At 41.0% G+C, this 15973-nt stretch overlaps 2 protein-coding genes across 2 annotated transcripts in view; one reads left to right on the forward strand and one right to left on the reverse strand.

Moving 5' to 3' along the window:
* Nucleotides 1-15973, forward strand: part of LOC139439298 (peroxisomal trans-2-enoyl-CoA reductase-like) — a 145113-nt gene that overhangs the window by 10881 nt on the left and 118259 nt on the right. The window lies entirely within an intron of this gene.
* LOC101430434 (X-ray repair cross-complementing protein 5-like) overlaps nucleotides 1086-15973 on the reverse strand; it is a 45050-nt gene continuing 30162 nt past the window's right edge. Inside the window, exons 9-10 of the mRNA XM_071216503.1 lie at nucleotides 13996-14058; nucleotides 1086-5508 (exon numbers count right to left, since the gene is read on the reverse strand). Coding sequence (XP_071072604.1) covers nucleotides 14022-14058 — 37 coding nt within the window. The 3' untranslated portion in view covers nucleotides 1086-5508; nucleotides 13996-14021. The remainder of the gene's footprint in view (nucleotides 5509-13995; nucleotides 14059-15973) is intronic.

A 15973-nucleotide genomic window follows, 5' to 3' on the forward strand; every position in this document is an offset into this window, starting at 1 on the left:
CTTGCTGCACCAGCTCTCTGTATCAGCCGGCACTCCTATGTGGGGCTGCTTTCCCACATGGGGCAACATTTCCACCCAGGGCGGCACTCCTGCGTGGGACCACATTCCCACACTCTGCATGGGCCAGCTCACCAAGTGGGCCAGCTTGCCCTCACTAGGAGACCCTGGACATCAAACCCTGGACCTCCTATATGGTAGACAGGAGCCCAATTGGTTGAGCCACATCCATTTCCCTGAATATGAGATTCTTTGCTGGAAGTTTTTCTCTTGTAGTAGCTTAAATATTGGACCACTGTCTTCTTGCCTCAATGGTTTCTGGTGAGAAATTAGCACTTAATCTTATTGGGTATCCCTTTTGTGTTATGCATTGCTATTCTCTTGCTGTTCTCAGAATTCTCTTTGTTTGTAGCATTTGACAATCTTTTTTTTTTTAGATTTAAAAAAAAATTTCTCCTCCCCCCCCCCCCCCCCCAGTTGTCTACTCTCTGTGTCCATTCACTGTGTGTTCTTCTGTGTCCGCTTGTATCCTTGTCAGTGTCGCCGGGAATCTGTCTCTCTTTGATGTGTCTTCTTGCTGCGCCAGCTCTCTGAGTGTGTGGTGCCACTCCTGGGCAGGCTGTGCTTTTTCATGAAAGACAGCTATCCTTACGGGGTACACTCCTTGCATGTGGGGCTCCCCTATGTGGGGGATACCCCTGCATGGCACAGCACTCCTTGCACACTGCGCATGGGCCAGCCCACCACATGGGTCAGGAGGCCCTGGATTTGAACCCTGGACCTCCCATGTGGTAGGCAGATGCTCTACCCATTGAGCCAGATCCGCTTCCCTGCATTTGACATTCTGATGAGTATGTGTCTCAGAGTTGGTCTATTCGGATTTTTTCCGATGGGAGTATGTTGTGCTACCTGGACATGGATATCTATGTCTTTCAATAGGGTTGGGAAATTTTGTACCATTATTTCTTCAAATATTCCTTCTGCCCATTTTCCCTTCTCTTCTCCTTCGGGGACACCCATGACACATGTGTTTGCACACCTTTTGTTGTCATTTAGTTCCCTGAGACCTTGTTCAAATTTTTCCATTCTTTTCTATGTTCACTTTCAGAGGCCATTTTTTCAAGCTCGCCAATCCTTTCTTCTGCCTCCTCAAATCTGCTATTATATGATTCCAGTGTTTTCTAAATTTCATTTATTGTACCTTTCATTCCCATAAGATCTGCTATTTTTCTATGTATGCTTTCAGATTCTTCTTTGTGTTCATCTAGTGTCTTCTTAATATCCTTAATCTCCATAGCCATCTCATTGAGTTTATTAAGGAGATTGGTTTGAACATCTATGATTAGTTGTCTCTACTCCTTTATGTCATCTCGAGGCTTATCTTATTCCTTTAACTGGGTCATAGCTTCCTGTTTTTTGGTGTGGATTGTAATTTTTTGTTGGTATCTTGGCATCTGGATTACTAGAGTATTTATTCTGGGTGCAGTTTTTCTCTTTAGTTTAGGGCTTCCTGCCCCTTCACCCTTGCTGGTTGTGCAGTAGGAGCCAAGGTTGTAATTGGTGTTATAAGCTGTGGAGGTTCAAGCTACCCTTATTGCGCCAGGGACCAGTGAAGCTTCTCCCAACTTTCTCCTTTGCCAGAGGTAGGGAAAGAGTCACGTCTGTGTGGAATAATCCAAGTCATGCGGGCCTAGACTGTAGTTGCCCAGAGAGACTGATGAAGCTTCATGCCCCTTTCTCCCCTGCCTGGGGTAGGGATGGAGCTGCAGGTGTGGGCAGCAATCTATGCAGTGCGGGTCCAGGATGACTGCAGTTGCCTTGGTAGACTTCCAATTTTCAGTCTGTGCCAGAAAAAGGTACCTGCAGTTACCTGGATAGGCTGGGGCAGGGCCCACCAGACTCCTCCCTGCCAGAGGCAGGGCTGAAGCCTAGTCTAGGGCTGCAGGCTGATATGGGTGAAAGAAACTGGTTCCTACCGTCACTGTGATTTTCAGTCTGCTGGGCTTTCCCTCAGGCTGGGGGTGAGTCAAATGGTGGCCACCAGCCTCCTTCCAACTTGGACTGATTCACACCCAGCTATTCCCAGGGTTATATCTTCGCCAGCCAAGTGTAGCAATCAGTAGCCAACTATCTCCTCCTTCCTTGTTTCTGGGAAATGGAGCTTCCAATTTCAGCCACAGAATAGCTCCTGGGGCAGCTCATGATACCAGAGTAGGATAATCACAGGCCTCCAAGGCTTGGCCAGTATTTTCCAGAGAGGTTGGCACAGGTCCCTGCAGCTTCCTCTCTGCTGGAGGTGGTGCTGGGGCTTAGGCTAGAGCAGCAATCTGACCTGGATGGAGAGAAGCTGGTCCCCACCAGCACTGGGATTTTCAGTCTGCCCCTCTTCCCCTTGTGCCAGGCAGTACAGTTCAGATGGCAGCTACCGGGCTCTTTCTGGTTTGGACAGGCTCAAACTTTAGCTGTTCTCAGGATTATACTTTAGCCCGCTGAATTTACTCATCAGTAGCTGAAGAGTAAAGAAGTTGGTGCCCAACTGTCTCTTCCTCTCCTGTTTTTAGGAACTGGAGCTTTCAATTCCAGCTGCAGAACAGCTCCTGAGGCAACTTGTGCCTCCAGTGGAGGATGGGCGCCAGCCTCCTTGGCATGGAGCACTCTACTTAAAAGTCTTCTCTGCAGATGGGCAGTCTCCTCCTTCCATTCCTTCAAGGATGTGGCAGCATGCTCTTCTGCCCTCCTGGAGCCCCCAAACAGTGCTTCCGCTAACTCCAGAGAGCTCTGGGGGTTTACTAACTGCCCTGTAGCAGGAGCTGACTCTAGGAGTTCCTTACTCCACTGCCATCTTGCTGGTTGTCCTGTCCTATTTAATTTTAATACTACCCAGAGGCTTGGGTTGGTAAAAAGTGCCATCTTGTGGTTAATCATGCAACACCATTCTGGCTAGGCAGCACCTTCTCCTTGGAATTCCAGGACCCTGCAGTAAAGTTTCAACTTAAGCATTAGTCTCTTTGTTTAGTATTTCTATACTCCTTGTTCAAAGCAGTTTTACTTCACTCAAGTAGCCATCTGTTGAAATAAGACCATCCAGAAGGAAGATTATAAACCATATTCAAAAAGAGTCATTAGATAAAAGGCTAGTGATTACCCAGCCCTAGTTTTAAATCAGCCCAAATCTCCAGTTGTCTAAAGGGATATTTCAGAATTCTGTCTTGTGCAAAACATGCTCTTTGGGTGATGTGATAACCAAGGCACTCTGTTGGATAGCGTCAGCTTCCCACCAGCCTTGGCTAAGGTGAGTAAGAGGCATGTCTGCACTCTGCCCTGGTAGGAGGCAGATTCTCAGGACCTGCTCAGTTGTGATGCTGGCAGCATCAGCACTGCATGCCTACTTTCCATCCTGCCTGCTTCCATCTGCAGCCTCCAAACTAGTCCTGCTGGCAATTGTTAGTTCCCTAAAAGAGGCATCTTGAAAAAAGCCTCCTCAAGCAGGCCATCTTTTGCTGAGGTTATCAAGAACCTTTCTGCTTACTGCTTTTCTTGCATTCTGTCCCCTGCTTATTTTGCCCCTTTCCCTCAATCCCTGCAGAGCTCTTGGTGAACTCTCTTTCCTTGGAGTTAAAGATTTTTAGAGTCAACAGGAATCCAACTTCTACCACTCACTTGCTCTTGTGACAGTTCTGAGACAATTGAGGAATTTGAATATGGATTGGATATTACGATACTATTAAGGAATTATTGGCTATTTTGTTAGATGGATAATGTCATGGCAGTTATTTTTCTAAATGTCTTTACCCATTAGAGAAGAAATGTTGATGCCTGGGATTTGTTTTAAAATTCTCCATTTTAAAGAAAGAAAAAGGATATGTGTGTATGGGGTGCATGGGTGTATTAGTCTGCCAAAGGGGTGCTGACGCAAACTACCAGAAGTCTGTTGGCTTTTATAAAGGGTATTTATTTGGGGTAGAAACTTACAGTTACCAGGCCATAAAGTATAAGGTACTTCCCTCGCCAATGTCTGTTGCCACGTGTTGGAGTAAGATGGCTGTGGACTTCTGTCAAGAGTTCAGGTCCTGGGTTTCTCTCTTCCCAGGGCTTGTTTCTCTTTGGGCTCTGCTGCCCTGCTCACTCCACAAGGGCAGCTGCAGACTGTCAGGTGAATGGCTCCTGCCGTGTTCAACGGAAACTTTTCTCCTTCCTTACATTTCTGCTTCCCTGTGTGCTTACTTCTCAGGCTCCAGGATCAAAACTCCAACTTTCCTTTTCTGTGGTGTGGTTTCTCTGTGAGTCCCCACCCACCAAGGGGGCAGGGATGCCATGTCCTACTGACATGGCCCAAGCAAAGCCTTAATCATTATTTAGTCAAGTAAAAGTGAAAACTCTGAATCCAATATAATCTAATATGCCTGGAGGAACAGACCAGTTTATAAACATAATACAATATCTATTTTTGGAATTCATAAACAATATCAAACTCCCACAGTGCGGGACAGGTGAAACGAAACTGGCAACATGTTAAGTATTTAAGCTGGGTGAGAGATGAATTAGGTGGTTAATTATCCTAATCTTGCTACCTTTGGGGAACTTTGGAAATTTCAGAAATAAAAAATAAAATAAAAATGGTTTTATTAATCACTTGAATGGTAATCACTTGGGGAAGAGTTAGCTGATGAAATATAAAGATTGTTTGGGGGACATCCAGTGGTTATAGGGATACATGAGTGTAGAGGGAGAGGAGGACCATGTTCCAAATGGAATAGTGATCTAGTGGTACAGTTATTGCCTCTTGACTTGGTTACTCAGCTCCAGCACAAGCCGGTTGCGTCAGCATGTAAGGTAGCAAGAAATGAACAATATGATTCAATTATCCCAGTAGTGCTGATATACCTGAGTTCATCGGCTTTGAGTGGGAAAATTATAACCTATTGGTAAATTTGGAAAATAAACTAAAAACAATATTTCTTGCATCTCTTGAATATTTTAGACCATTCAGCAGCTTTTGTTTTCATTTGTCTAGAATGAATCATAAATTCGGTCAGTTTACAGTTATGATTCAACAGACTAACCTTTTCCAAATGCTAATAATTGTCATGAATATCAGTAGCAAAGAAAAAAAAGAGTCATTTCTATGGGTGATTCAGAGTAGATGTCAAGAATTTCTTACCCTGTAATTTTGATCTTCTAAATTAAAAAGCTGTGTACCAAAGGTTATTTTGTTACATTTCTTTGGTTTCTTGTTAGATGAACCAGGAAAAGAGGACGAGTCTTTCTCTGGTTTTATTGATGCCTTTAAAAAATCCTTGATGGTTTAAAAAATACAAACATTACAAAGTCATAAAGAGGTCCAAATTGAGTTTCCTGTAAAAGATGAGGACAAACCTACCTAAAAATAGGCATCTCTTATCCAGGGGAAGGTAGATGAGACTTCCTAAGGAAAGATCCACCTATGTGCATTGAGTCTGGATTTGGTGTTGAAAGAGATTGGATAGGTGCGTTCAGTTGTTACCATTTTACCTGGAGGAATGAAATAAAAAGAGATTTCAGTGAGATGCAGAGCAGAGCTTTGCAAAAATAATTAGAGCAGATGTATTGTTTACAGAAAAGTCATGTGGAAAGTACAGAGTTCCCATATATGCTCCTCTCACCCACACAGTTTTCCGTATTATTAACATTTTGCATTACTGTGATGTTTATTACAATTTATGCAATATTATTATATTGTTCTATTAACTATAACTCACAGTTTACTTTAGTATTCATTTTTTGTGTTGTACATCCTTTTTTGTTTGTTCCTGGTGTGTCGGTTTGAAGTTCTTTTATAAATCCCCCAAAGAAAAAAATTATGTTCTTAATCTAATCGTTCCTGTGGGTGTAGCACACTTTGATTACATTAAATTTGGTTGAAGGTCCTTTGATTAGATTACTTGATAAAATTGCTTTAGGGCTTTTGATTGGCCTACATCGGTGAGCTGTGAACCAGCTTTTGTCTCCACCCTCTTGATTTAAATGGAGATAGAGCGAGAGAGGGAGGGAGAGAAAGGGAACTCTGCCATTTTGACCCATCCATGTTAAAGAGAGGACTCCAGGTTCACTTACCGTTGCAGAAAGAGAAGCACTGAGAGACTGAGGGAGGCATCCTGTAAAGAGACAAGCCCTATGCCTGGTTGTCTACAGCTGAACTCTGGGAGATGGAGAGCCCAGAGGGGAAGGCAGGGACCTCAGCAGAGATCCAGTCATGTTGCTTTGTCTCCTGGTCAGACAGCAGAATCAACAGGAGCTGATTTTGGTGAGCAAGCATTTTTGATTTGGACATTTCAGGCCTTGGAACTATAAGATTTTCCTCTAATAAAATTCCCATTATAAAAGTCAACCCATTTCTGGTACTTTGCATTGCCACTCTTTTGCGAACTAAGACACCTGGTAACTTATTCATAACCTAAAATTTCCCATTTTATCCTCTTTCAAATATCCAATTCAGTGATGTTAATTACATTCACAAAGTCGTGCTCCCATTACCATCAAACATTGCCAAAACTTTTCCATCACCCCAAGCAGAAACTCCGTACGAATTCTTTTTAAAAGATGTATTTATTTTTATTTATTTCTCTCCCCCCCCGCCCCCCGTTGTCTGTTCTCTGTGTCTATTTGTTGCGTCTTCTTTGTCTGCTTCTGTTGTTGTCAGCCGCACGGGAATCTGGTTTTTTTTAGTTGCGTCATCTTGTTATGTCAGCTCTCCGTGTGTGCGGCACCATTCTTGGGCAGGCTGCACTTTCTTTTGCGCTGGGCGGCTCTCCTTACAGGATGCACTCCTTCCGCGTGGGGCTCCCCTATGAGGGGACACCCCTGCGTGGCGGGGCACTTCTTGCGTGCATCAGCACTGCACATGGGCCAGCTCCACGCAGGTCAAGGAGGCCTGGGGTTTGAACCGGAGACCTCACATGTGGTAGACGGATGCCCTAACCACTGGGCCAGGTCCGCCGCCCTCCATACCAATTAAACATCTATTCCCCATTCCTTATCCCTTCCCCAGCCCCTAGTTACTTACATTCTAGTTTCTGACACTATAAATTTGCATATTCTGGTTACAATATGTGTCCTTTTGTGTCTGGTTTATTTCACTCAATATAATTGACTTCAAGGTTCATCTATGTTGTAGCAGACATCAGAACTTCATTCCTTTCCATGGCCAAATATTATTCTACTGTATGTATATACATTCTGTTTAACCATTTTGTTTAACCATTCATCTGTTGATGGAGACATGGATTACTTCCACATTTGGCAATTACGAATAATGCTGCTAGGAACATTGGTGTAAAAATATTTGAGTCCCTGTTTTCATTTTTTAAAAATATATACCTAGAAGTGGGTCATGTGGCAATCTATACTTTACTTTCAGAAGAAACACCAAGTGGTTTTCCCTAGTGGTTGCACCATTTTATATGCAATCAGCCAGTGTTCCTATTTCTCCATATCCTCTCTAACACTTATTATTTTTCGTTTTTTAAAATAGTAGCTATTCTAGTGGTATCTCACTGTGGCTTTAATTTTCTTTTCCCTAATGGCTAATAAAGTTGAGCATCTTTTCATGTGTTTATTGGCCATTTGCATATCTTCTTTGGAGAAATGTCTACTCCAATCTTACCATTTTAAAATTGGGTTGTCTTTTTGTTGAGTTATAGGATTTCTTTATATATTCTGTACATTAAACCCTTATTAAATATGTGGTTTCCAAATACTTTATCCTATTCTGTAGGTTGTCTTTTTGTTTTCATGGTGAAGTCCTTCTTTTTAATTTTTAATTTATTATTTATCCCCACCCCCCCCATCGTCTTCCCCCTGTGGCCATTCATTGTGTTCTCCTGTGTCGGTTTGTCTTCTCTTTAGGTGGCACCAGGAACTGATCTTGGGACCTTCCGGAGTGGTGCTCAATCTCTTTTGCCAACTCAGCTCCCTGGTCTCCTGCATCTCTTATTGTCTCTCCTCTGTGTCTCTTTTTGTTGCATCATCTTGCTGTGCCAGCTCTCCACTAGGGCCAGCTTGCACCAGAAGGCCCTGGGAATTGAACACTGGATCTCTCATATGGTAGACAGGAGCCTAATTGCTTAAGCCACATCCACTTCCCAATGATGAAGTCTTTTGATGCACAAAAGTTTTAATTTTGATGAGGTTTCATTTGTTGGAAACTAAGGCACCGTGGTCTCACAAGAGATGTGCTGTTTCCAGGGCCATGCTCGCACTCTAAGGAATGTGGTAATAAAGAGTTCCTGGCAAACAGGATGAAGCTGTTAAAGGCTGAAAGAAAAGATGAGCACATACCTTTTGTAGTAAATAGAATACTTAGACTTTGTACCTTGAGATAAGATTTTTTGAGCTAATAGTTAACTGCATGTTGCTGCTTGTTGTCACGTAGACTTCAGGTTGCTGCTTGTTGTCACATAGACTGGGGTATACAGAGAGCCCCTTGTAAACAATAAAGGGTTGTCTGATGAGTCTCTACTCGCAGACCCCCTGATCCCAGCTCTCGTTCTTCCATTCTTTTTCTTTCTTTCTCTTTCTTTCATTCTCCTTTTTCTCTTTCTTTCATTCCTGATACCCTTAGGGTCCAAATCTCCAACACCCATTTATTATTTTTTCTTTTGTTGCTCACACTTTTAGTGTGAAGTCTAAAAGAAAACCATGTCTGAATTCATGTCCTAAAAGAAATCTTCTAAAAATGTGATTGTCTATGCAGTTTTGCCTAAAAGGAAAGAATGAACTGTTGCTAGCCCACAGGAATTTTCAGCCTGAGAGTTTCCTGCAGTCTGGATCATTATGTACTACAGTTTCTGGTGAGTGTATGAACATGAGCAGCATCCTTGAACTTTGAGAACTCTGGAAAGAAGGATAAGAAATTTGAGTTTCTAGACCTGCAGGCCCAAGTGCCAGCTTTTGGGAGTCGGGAGTGCTTGTTATACCTTCTGCATGATCTTTAGCATGTTGTCTTTGCTCCCCTCATTCAGCAGCCTCAGTCTTTCTTCATCTCCCCTTCCATCAAGCTACTTTCACCTTTTATTTTAAAAATAAAATATTTATTTAGGAATTTAACATTTTTAATTGCACTAGCCTTTTAATGGGACTTCTATTTGTAAATGCTCTGGTCACAAAGTTGCAAAAGTTTTGAGTAGTCTGCACTAGTTCTATATTTCCATGGGGGGTGGGAATCAAAAGTAACTCTCTTACATAGATAGATAGATAGATAGATAGATAGATAGATGGATGGATATAAGTAGATAATAGGTAGATAGATATAAATAGAAGTAGATAGAATTTTATTTTATTTATAGACAACCCTAGGGTAGAATTCTAATTTCTCAAATAACAGGATAAATTCAAATGTGCATTACCTTAATACTATACAAATTCAAATTTCCAAAATCCAAGTATATTTGAGAAGATATCCAAGTATATCAAGATAAAATACAGTTAAGGTAATAAACAATTACTGGGGAAATGTTGGATATTACACCTTTAAATTCTGCCTAGAAAAATCAGGTGGAAACTTTTCTATTGATTTGTATATATTTTCAGATTCTCTGAATTTTTTGGAACGAATTCATAAAAGACATCTTTTGTTTACAACAGTTAGCATACTTCAAATGTAGCTTATTTCAATTTAAAGCCCATGTTTTACAGCATGTTTATATAAAACTTTAGCTATTTCATTTTATTTCTGAAATTCAAATTCTTATGTCGAATTCAAAATGACATGATTCAAACTCTAAATTTTCCTTTCTGAAATAAAACTGTACTGAAGAGAAAGGCCAAAAATGTAGTCTTGAAAATTAAGTTAAAACATTCAAAATTTAAATTTCAGTATAAGTATAATGTTTTAAATATGCTGTGAATTTAAACAGCACATGACATAGCTTTTGAAAAGCAATGAGGCTTATAAATAATTATTTTACCAGAGAAGATGAGAGAGGGGATAGGTGGTTTGACCTCCATTTTTCTATAACAGGTTTTTTTTTTACTATTAGGAAGATTTTAAACTGATAATTCTGTTTTTCTTTTCTTCTTTTAAGGTCCTAGTATATTAATCATTCCATAGTCTTTGGATTTATTTTTTTCTTAGGTACTGGGATCAACCAGGGATTGAACCCGGCAGCTTGTACGCGCAGAAGGCCAGCACTCAATCACTGAGCCACACAGGCTTCCCTGAGTTGGCTCCTTACCTGTTTTTGTTTGTTCTTTGTGCATTGATTTTTTAGCTCATTGTTTTTGCTCATTGTCTGTTTATTGTCTGTCTTATTTTTCTTTAGTAGACACTGGGAACTGAACCCAGGACTTCCCATGTGGGAGGCAGGTGCTCAACTGCTTGAGCTACATATTAAACATAAAAGAAATACTTCAAAGAAAAACTACTGAAGAATAACTGCAAAATGCATGACCAATACAACAAAAGAGTCAGGACGATTGCAAGGCAGACCTGGAAGGCAAAATATTTGCCTTCTCTTTCCTGGTCTGCCACAATAAATTCTCTGAGAAATAGGAAATGGTAAGGAATCTAGACCTGTATTTCAAATACGAGAGCTCCAAATGAACTGGATTTCTTAAGAATCACAACAAAATCAAATCCTCAACCTTTATTCATAGGTCCCAATTGTAAAAATGGAGGTAAATTCTATTTCTGTTTGTTCTGAGGAGTCAAGAAGGAGGCAAATCAAAAGAAGATCAACGGATTTGGCAAATAGAAAGTAATAGTAGACTGAATTATATGCCCCAGAAGAAAACAAAACAAAACATTTTCTTAATCTTAATCCACATTACGATGTATGAATCCATTGTAAATAGGACCCCTTGAAGAGGTTATTTTTAGTTAAAGTGTAGCCAACTGAACCAGAGCGGGTCTTAATCTGGATTATTAGAGGCCTTAAAGAAGATCCAGAAGTCACAGAAAGAGAAGGGAGAGGACGTTACCACGTGACCAGTGGTAGGAAACAAGCCTTCTAGCCTCCCAAGTTCGTATTGTTTAAGCCAACCCATTACGTGGTACTGTCATAACAGCCTGTATAAGAAAGACCCTTGTATTGCTGCTATTTACTCAAAAGCTCTTTTTATACCTTATATATCTTTATAATTTAATATCCCATCCTCTGCTACTCAAAGTGGGATCCACAAATCAGCAGCATCAGCATCAGCATCACTTAGCAGTCAGTGAGAAATGCAGCATCTTGGACCCAACTCCAGGCCTACAGAATCAGAATCTGTATTTTAAGAGATCTCCAGGTGATTCCCATTCACATTAACAATCAAGCAGCACTGCTTAGAACAGGGGTTCTTAACCTTTTTTGTTCCACAGTCCCTTTGCCAGTCAGGTGACAACCACAGACCCTTTACTAAGTCCATACTAGACTGTGCCGTATTTAATAAATACATTACACCTGCACCAACACATCCCCACAAGAATAATGGTTTTTTTTTCATTTCAATTCAAGCTCATGGACTCCTTGTTAAGAACCCCCAGCTTAGAAAATAGACACTAAAGGAAAAAGACCCACAACACAGGAATAATATAAAGCCTGTGGATTTTACCTCCTAGGTGTCCTTGATGTAAGGAAAAGCCACACCAACTTGAGGATTAGCTCTTTTGTCATAAGCATATCAAACTATGGCCACCATGTCTAATTGATCCAAAGCATGAATCAGGGCAGAAAGTGCCACTGCTGCTGCCTATTAAGAAAGATATCGATATGGTAACACATATCCAACACCTGAGAATTTTCAAAATAGAACTAAACGCTTGTCTAAATGATGGTTACCTGCTTTCTCTGTTTCAGATTTTTTAAAAAATGCCTCTCTATACATTTCACAAACTGTATGCATTTGCTTTTGACCATATCCACTGTACTGCTCCTGGAACTTTGTTCCATTTACCAAATCCCCTTCTCTTATCTCTTCATTTTCCCTTAACTGTGAATTCATACTCTCCAAGTAAATTTAAGACTCAGACCTTCTTAAGCAAAATCTTTCTTTGCCCCCACCTCTCCATAAATTACAATCTGTATCATTCCTTCCCTTTACCTCTAAATTTTCTAAAATACAAATCTTGCCATTTTCACTGCTTAGAATGTAATTATTCCTCAATCTAATCCAGCTACTGCCCTCATTTTATGGAAATTATCCTCTGAAAAGTCACCTATGACCTCCTAATTGCCAGATTCTTGGTTTCCCTTCTACCTGACCTTTTGCAGACCCTTCTCTATACTTTCTCCATCTCTGAATTCAGAAACAACATTCTCCAATGATTATTCTATTCTGGGGGCCACTCCTCCCCAAGCTCTTCCCTTCCTCCAGCTAACCTTTAAATTCCCTCCTCTGTGTTTCTTGTTGCATCATCTTGCTGCGCCAGCTCTCAGCGTCGGCCAGCAGTCCTGCATGGGGAGGCTTTCCCACACTGGGCGGCATTCCTGAGTGGGGCAGCATTCCAGCGTGGGCGGGCACTCTGCATGGGCTAGCTCGCTCTCACCAGGAGGCCCTGGGCATCGAACCCTGGACCTCCTATATGGTAGACAGGAGCCCAATTGGTTGAGCCACATCCATTTCCCATGGTAATGCTTTTGATAATGCTTCCTTCTCATTTTCATGTGTTCAGCAAATTCTATCAATCCACCTCTACACTGTCTCTCAAATCCATCCTTTCACTCCCACCAATCTCCCCTCTTCACAGAGGCCATCATGTCTCTCTCCTCCATAAAAACCTCCAGTGGTTCCTCTATTCCAGCCTCACTGAGCCAACCATTATTCCGGGCAGGACTTATACTTTTCTACCCCTATGGCTTTTTGCTCATATAATTTCCCTCTAGCTAGAATGCCCTCTCCAAATCTCTGGCTCTCTAGCTTCTAACCATTTTCAAGACTCAGTAAATTCACACCCTTTCCATTTCAGATTTACTTTAATCAGCACCCTCTCTCTCCAATACTCCCCAAACATTATCTTTACTTTCATCAGTCTACCTTAGCTATGTTTAATCCCATTTTCCCCCCAAAAACCCTATGAACTCATCATCATCAAGCTCCTCGACAAGATTTCCAACAGAACTGGACTCAAGAGAAGTCCAGGAACTGAGATTCTCAAATAAGCCTACTGTGCTTTAATAATTCTCTATTGAACAGAGTGGAAGCCATACAGTTTTTTCTCCTCAATTTAACTGCTCTTATAGAAAAATGTCTTACCCATCTAGTACCAGCCAGCTATTTTTCAGAAGTGAGGAGAGTCAAGGACTAAAAAGACTAGACAAGTTACACCACCACTCTACCTGTCCCCCAAACAAGTCTTCTACATATAGTTTACTAATTTTAAATGCAAATACTTCAGGCATGTGAAGGCCAGCCTAAGTACTTTTGAACAGAAAGTAGATTGCAATCTTCCAGTGAAGAGCAACATCTCCAAGGAAATAAGTTCTGGCGTGGTGGGTAAATATAAAATACTTAAGAGAGAGCATAGTTGTGAGTATAGGATGCCATAGCCGTGCGGTGTCAGGCAGTCAGAAACCTGCCTCGAAATAATCTCTTGAGAGATGTGGGAAAAGAGTGCAGAGAGAGAGAAAAGAAGGAAAAGACAAATGTCCTCAATGATGGAAGCAGTTCGGTGAGCCACTGCAGCTCATCTCCAGGATGCTTAGGCCAACAATAAATACTCAAAGTTGATGAAAATGTCAACCTGGCTCCCTTTAACATTTGACCATGAAACTCCCACACCTAAATGTAGTCATTCAAAATGCTTTTGTTCTTAATACTCACTTGGTCATCAATTACAGGAACATGGTTTCAGGCCTTGTGCTCATACTATGACAAAATCATTTATCATTTCTCCATTTTCAAAGTTAAAGTTCACTGAATTTTCCCACTGCTGTTGCAAGAATTAATGTCATTTTAACCCATAAAAGCCTGAAACAATTCATTTCCATAAAAGGACAATTCAATTCTGTGGCATACCTCAAAGACCCACTGTTGACTCACCTCATCATCTTTTGCTGCAAAGACCTTTAAAACTTGATTCCCCATAAAGAATTTTCTCTGGACCTACAAGAACAAATCAGAAAAAGAATTAAGTGACACATGCAATTATAATTCCACAAGTTTCTAAGAAAGACTATTCAAAATGCTCTTACTGAAAGTAAGTACCAACAGTACTAGAAACAACTTGATTAAGGTTTAATTTGATTCGGCTCAAACATCTGAGCACCTAGTACGTGGCAAACAGAACAATGAGCAAGACAAAGTCTTATCCTTGAGAAACTTAGATAAATATGAAATTAACTGCTGCGCAGTATTAAAGCACAGGAAGAAAGTTACCTGGCTTAGTCATGAGGGGTCAGGGAAGGCTTCTGCAAGTAGTGACACCTAAGTCCAGGCTTAAAGCATGAGTAGGAATTAATCAAGAGAAGTTCAGGAAAACGGATTTGGCTCAAGGGATAGGGCGTCCACCTACCACATGGGAGGTCCAAGGTTCAAACCCAGGATCTCAGGACCCGTATGATGAACTGGCCCACACGCAGTGCTGATGCGCGCAAGGAATGCCCTGCCATGCAGGGGTGTCCCCCGCATAGGGGAGCCCCACATGTAAGGAGTGCGCCCTGTAAAGAAAGCCACCTGGCGTGAGAAAGTGCAGCCTTCCCAGGAATGGCGCTGCACACACGGAGAGCTGCCGCAGCAAGATGACGCAACAAAAAGAGACACAGATTCCTGGTTCTGCTGACCAGAATACAAGCGGACACAGAAGAACACACAACGAATGGACACAGAGAGTAGACCACTGCGGGGGGAGAGGGGGCAGGGGAGAGAAATAAATAAAAAATAAACCTTTAAAAAAAAAAGAGAGAGAAAAGTTCAGGCACAAGCGTCCCAGGCAGAGAGAATACTGTGAATCATTTTGGAATGACTCAAAAGCATGGGACACTTGGAGAACTGCTTTTGGAGTCATGCAGAACTACAGTACCAGGAGAAATGTGAAAAATCAAATTAGAGACATTATCAGGGATCAGATCAGAAAGGCTCTTGTGAGCAATGTTAAGTGGTTTGGATTGCATTCTAAAAGCAAAGAGGGGTCGATGATGAATTGCAGAGAGATTATAATGCAGTCATTTTAGCATTTGAGAACCCTGGTAACAAAGTAAAGGAGTTTACCAATATCAGATTAGAAAATGAATATGTAAGAGTTCCTGAAATCATAATCACCTATATCTATCTAGCTACCAAGATATACTTCTCTCTGATCCAGGTAACCTTTAGCCTTGAGTTAATTTTTAAGAACACACCATGGGCTATCTTGTGCCATGCTTCTCACACAATTTTTTCCTGTCTTCCCACCTCTGAAGTAGAGAAATTAAGAGCACTTTCATCAGTAACAGCAGTTCAGGACAACTAAGTCTCAAAGGTGTGGGATCAGGCCACATAATTTAAACACTCCTCAGACTCCCCTTTCACTTATTTGAAAACTATTATTTTAAGAAATGTGGGAATAACTCTCTATTTTTACTTTACTATATTATTATAGATTTATTTACAGTCCTCTTAGAATCTGCAATAGTTCTTGATTAAGGAACAGTTAATGATATCTTTCTGTTACTAAGGTGCCAAAATGACTTCTCAAAGGACAGCCAGACATTTGGAGGATGTTCCAGATAAATTCTTATCCCTCCTATGATTAGATACCCAAAACACTGACCACTTGGAGGATAACAAATTAAAAGCCTTCTTGAGACTTCGAGGGAAAAATAATGGATAATTTTTAAAAGTCCATTTTATATAATGAAAAATGTCACATCAATACAATCCAGAAATGTCCGTTTGTTCCAGTTTAAGGGAATTTGGAAAAAATATGTAATTTTATTAATTTAAAGATAATTATACTAGTCTGTTAAAGGGTACATGCTTACATTTTATCTTATCCACCACAGAGAACACCTTGCTTTTAAAAGAATTATGTGCATTTCTT

The sequence above is a fragment of the Dasypus novemcinctus genome, chromosome 7 (genome assembly GCF_030445035.2).
Source record: "Dasypus novemcinctus isolate mDasNov1 chromosome 7, mDasNov1.1.hap2, whole genome shotgun sequence".
NCBI lineage: Eukaryota > Metazoa > Chordata > Mammalia > Cingulata > Dasypodidae > Dasypus > Dasypus novemcinctus.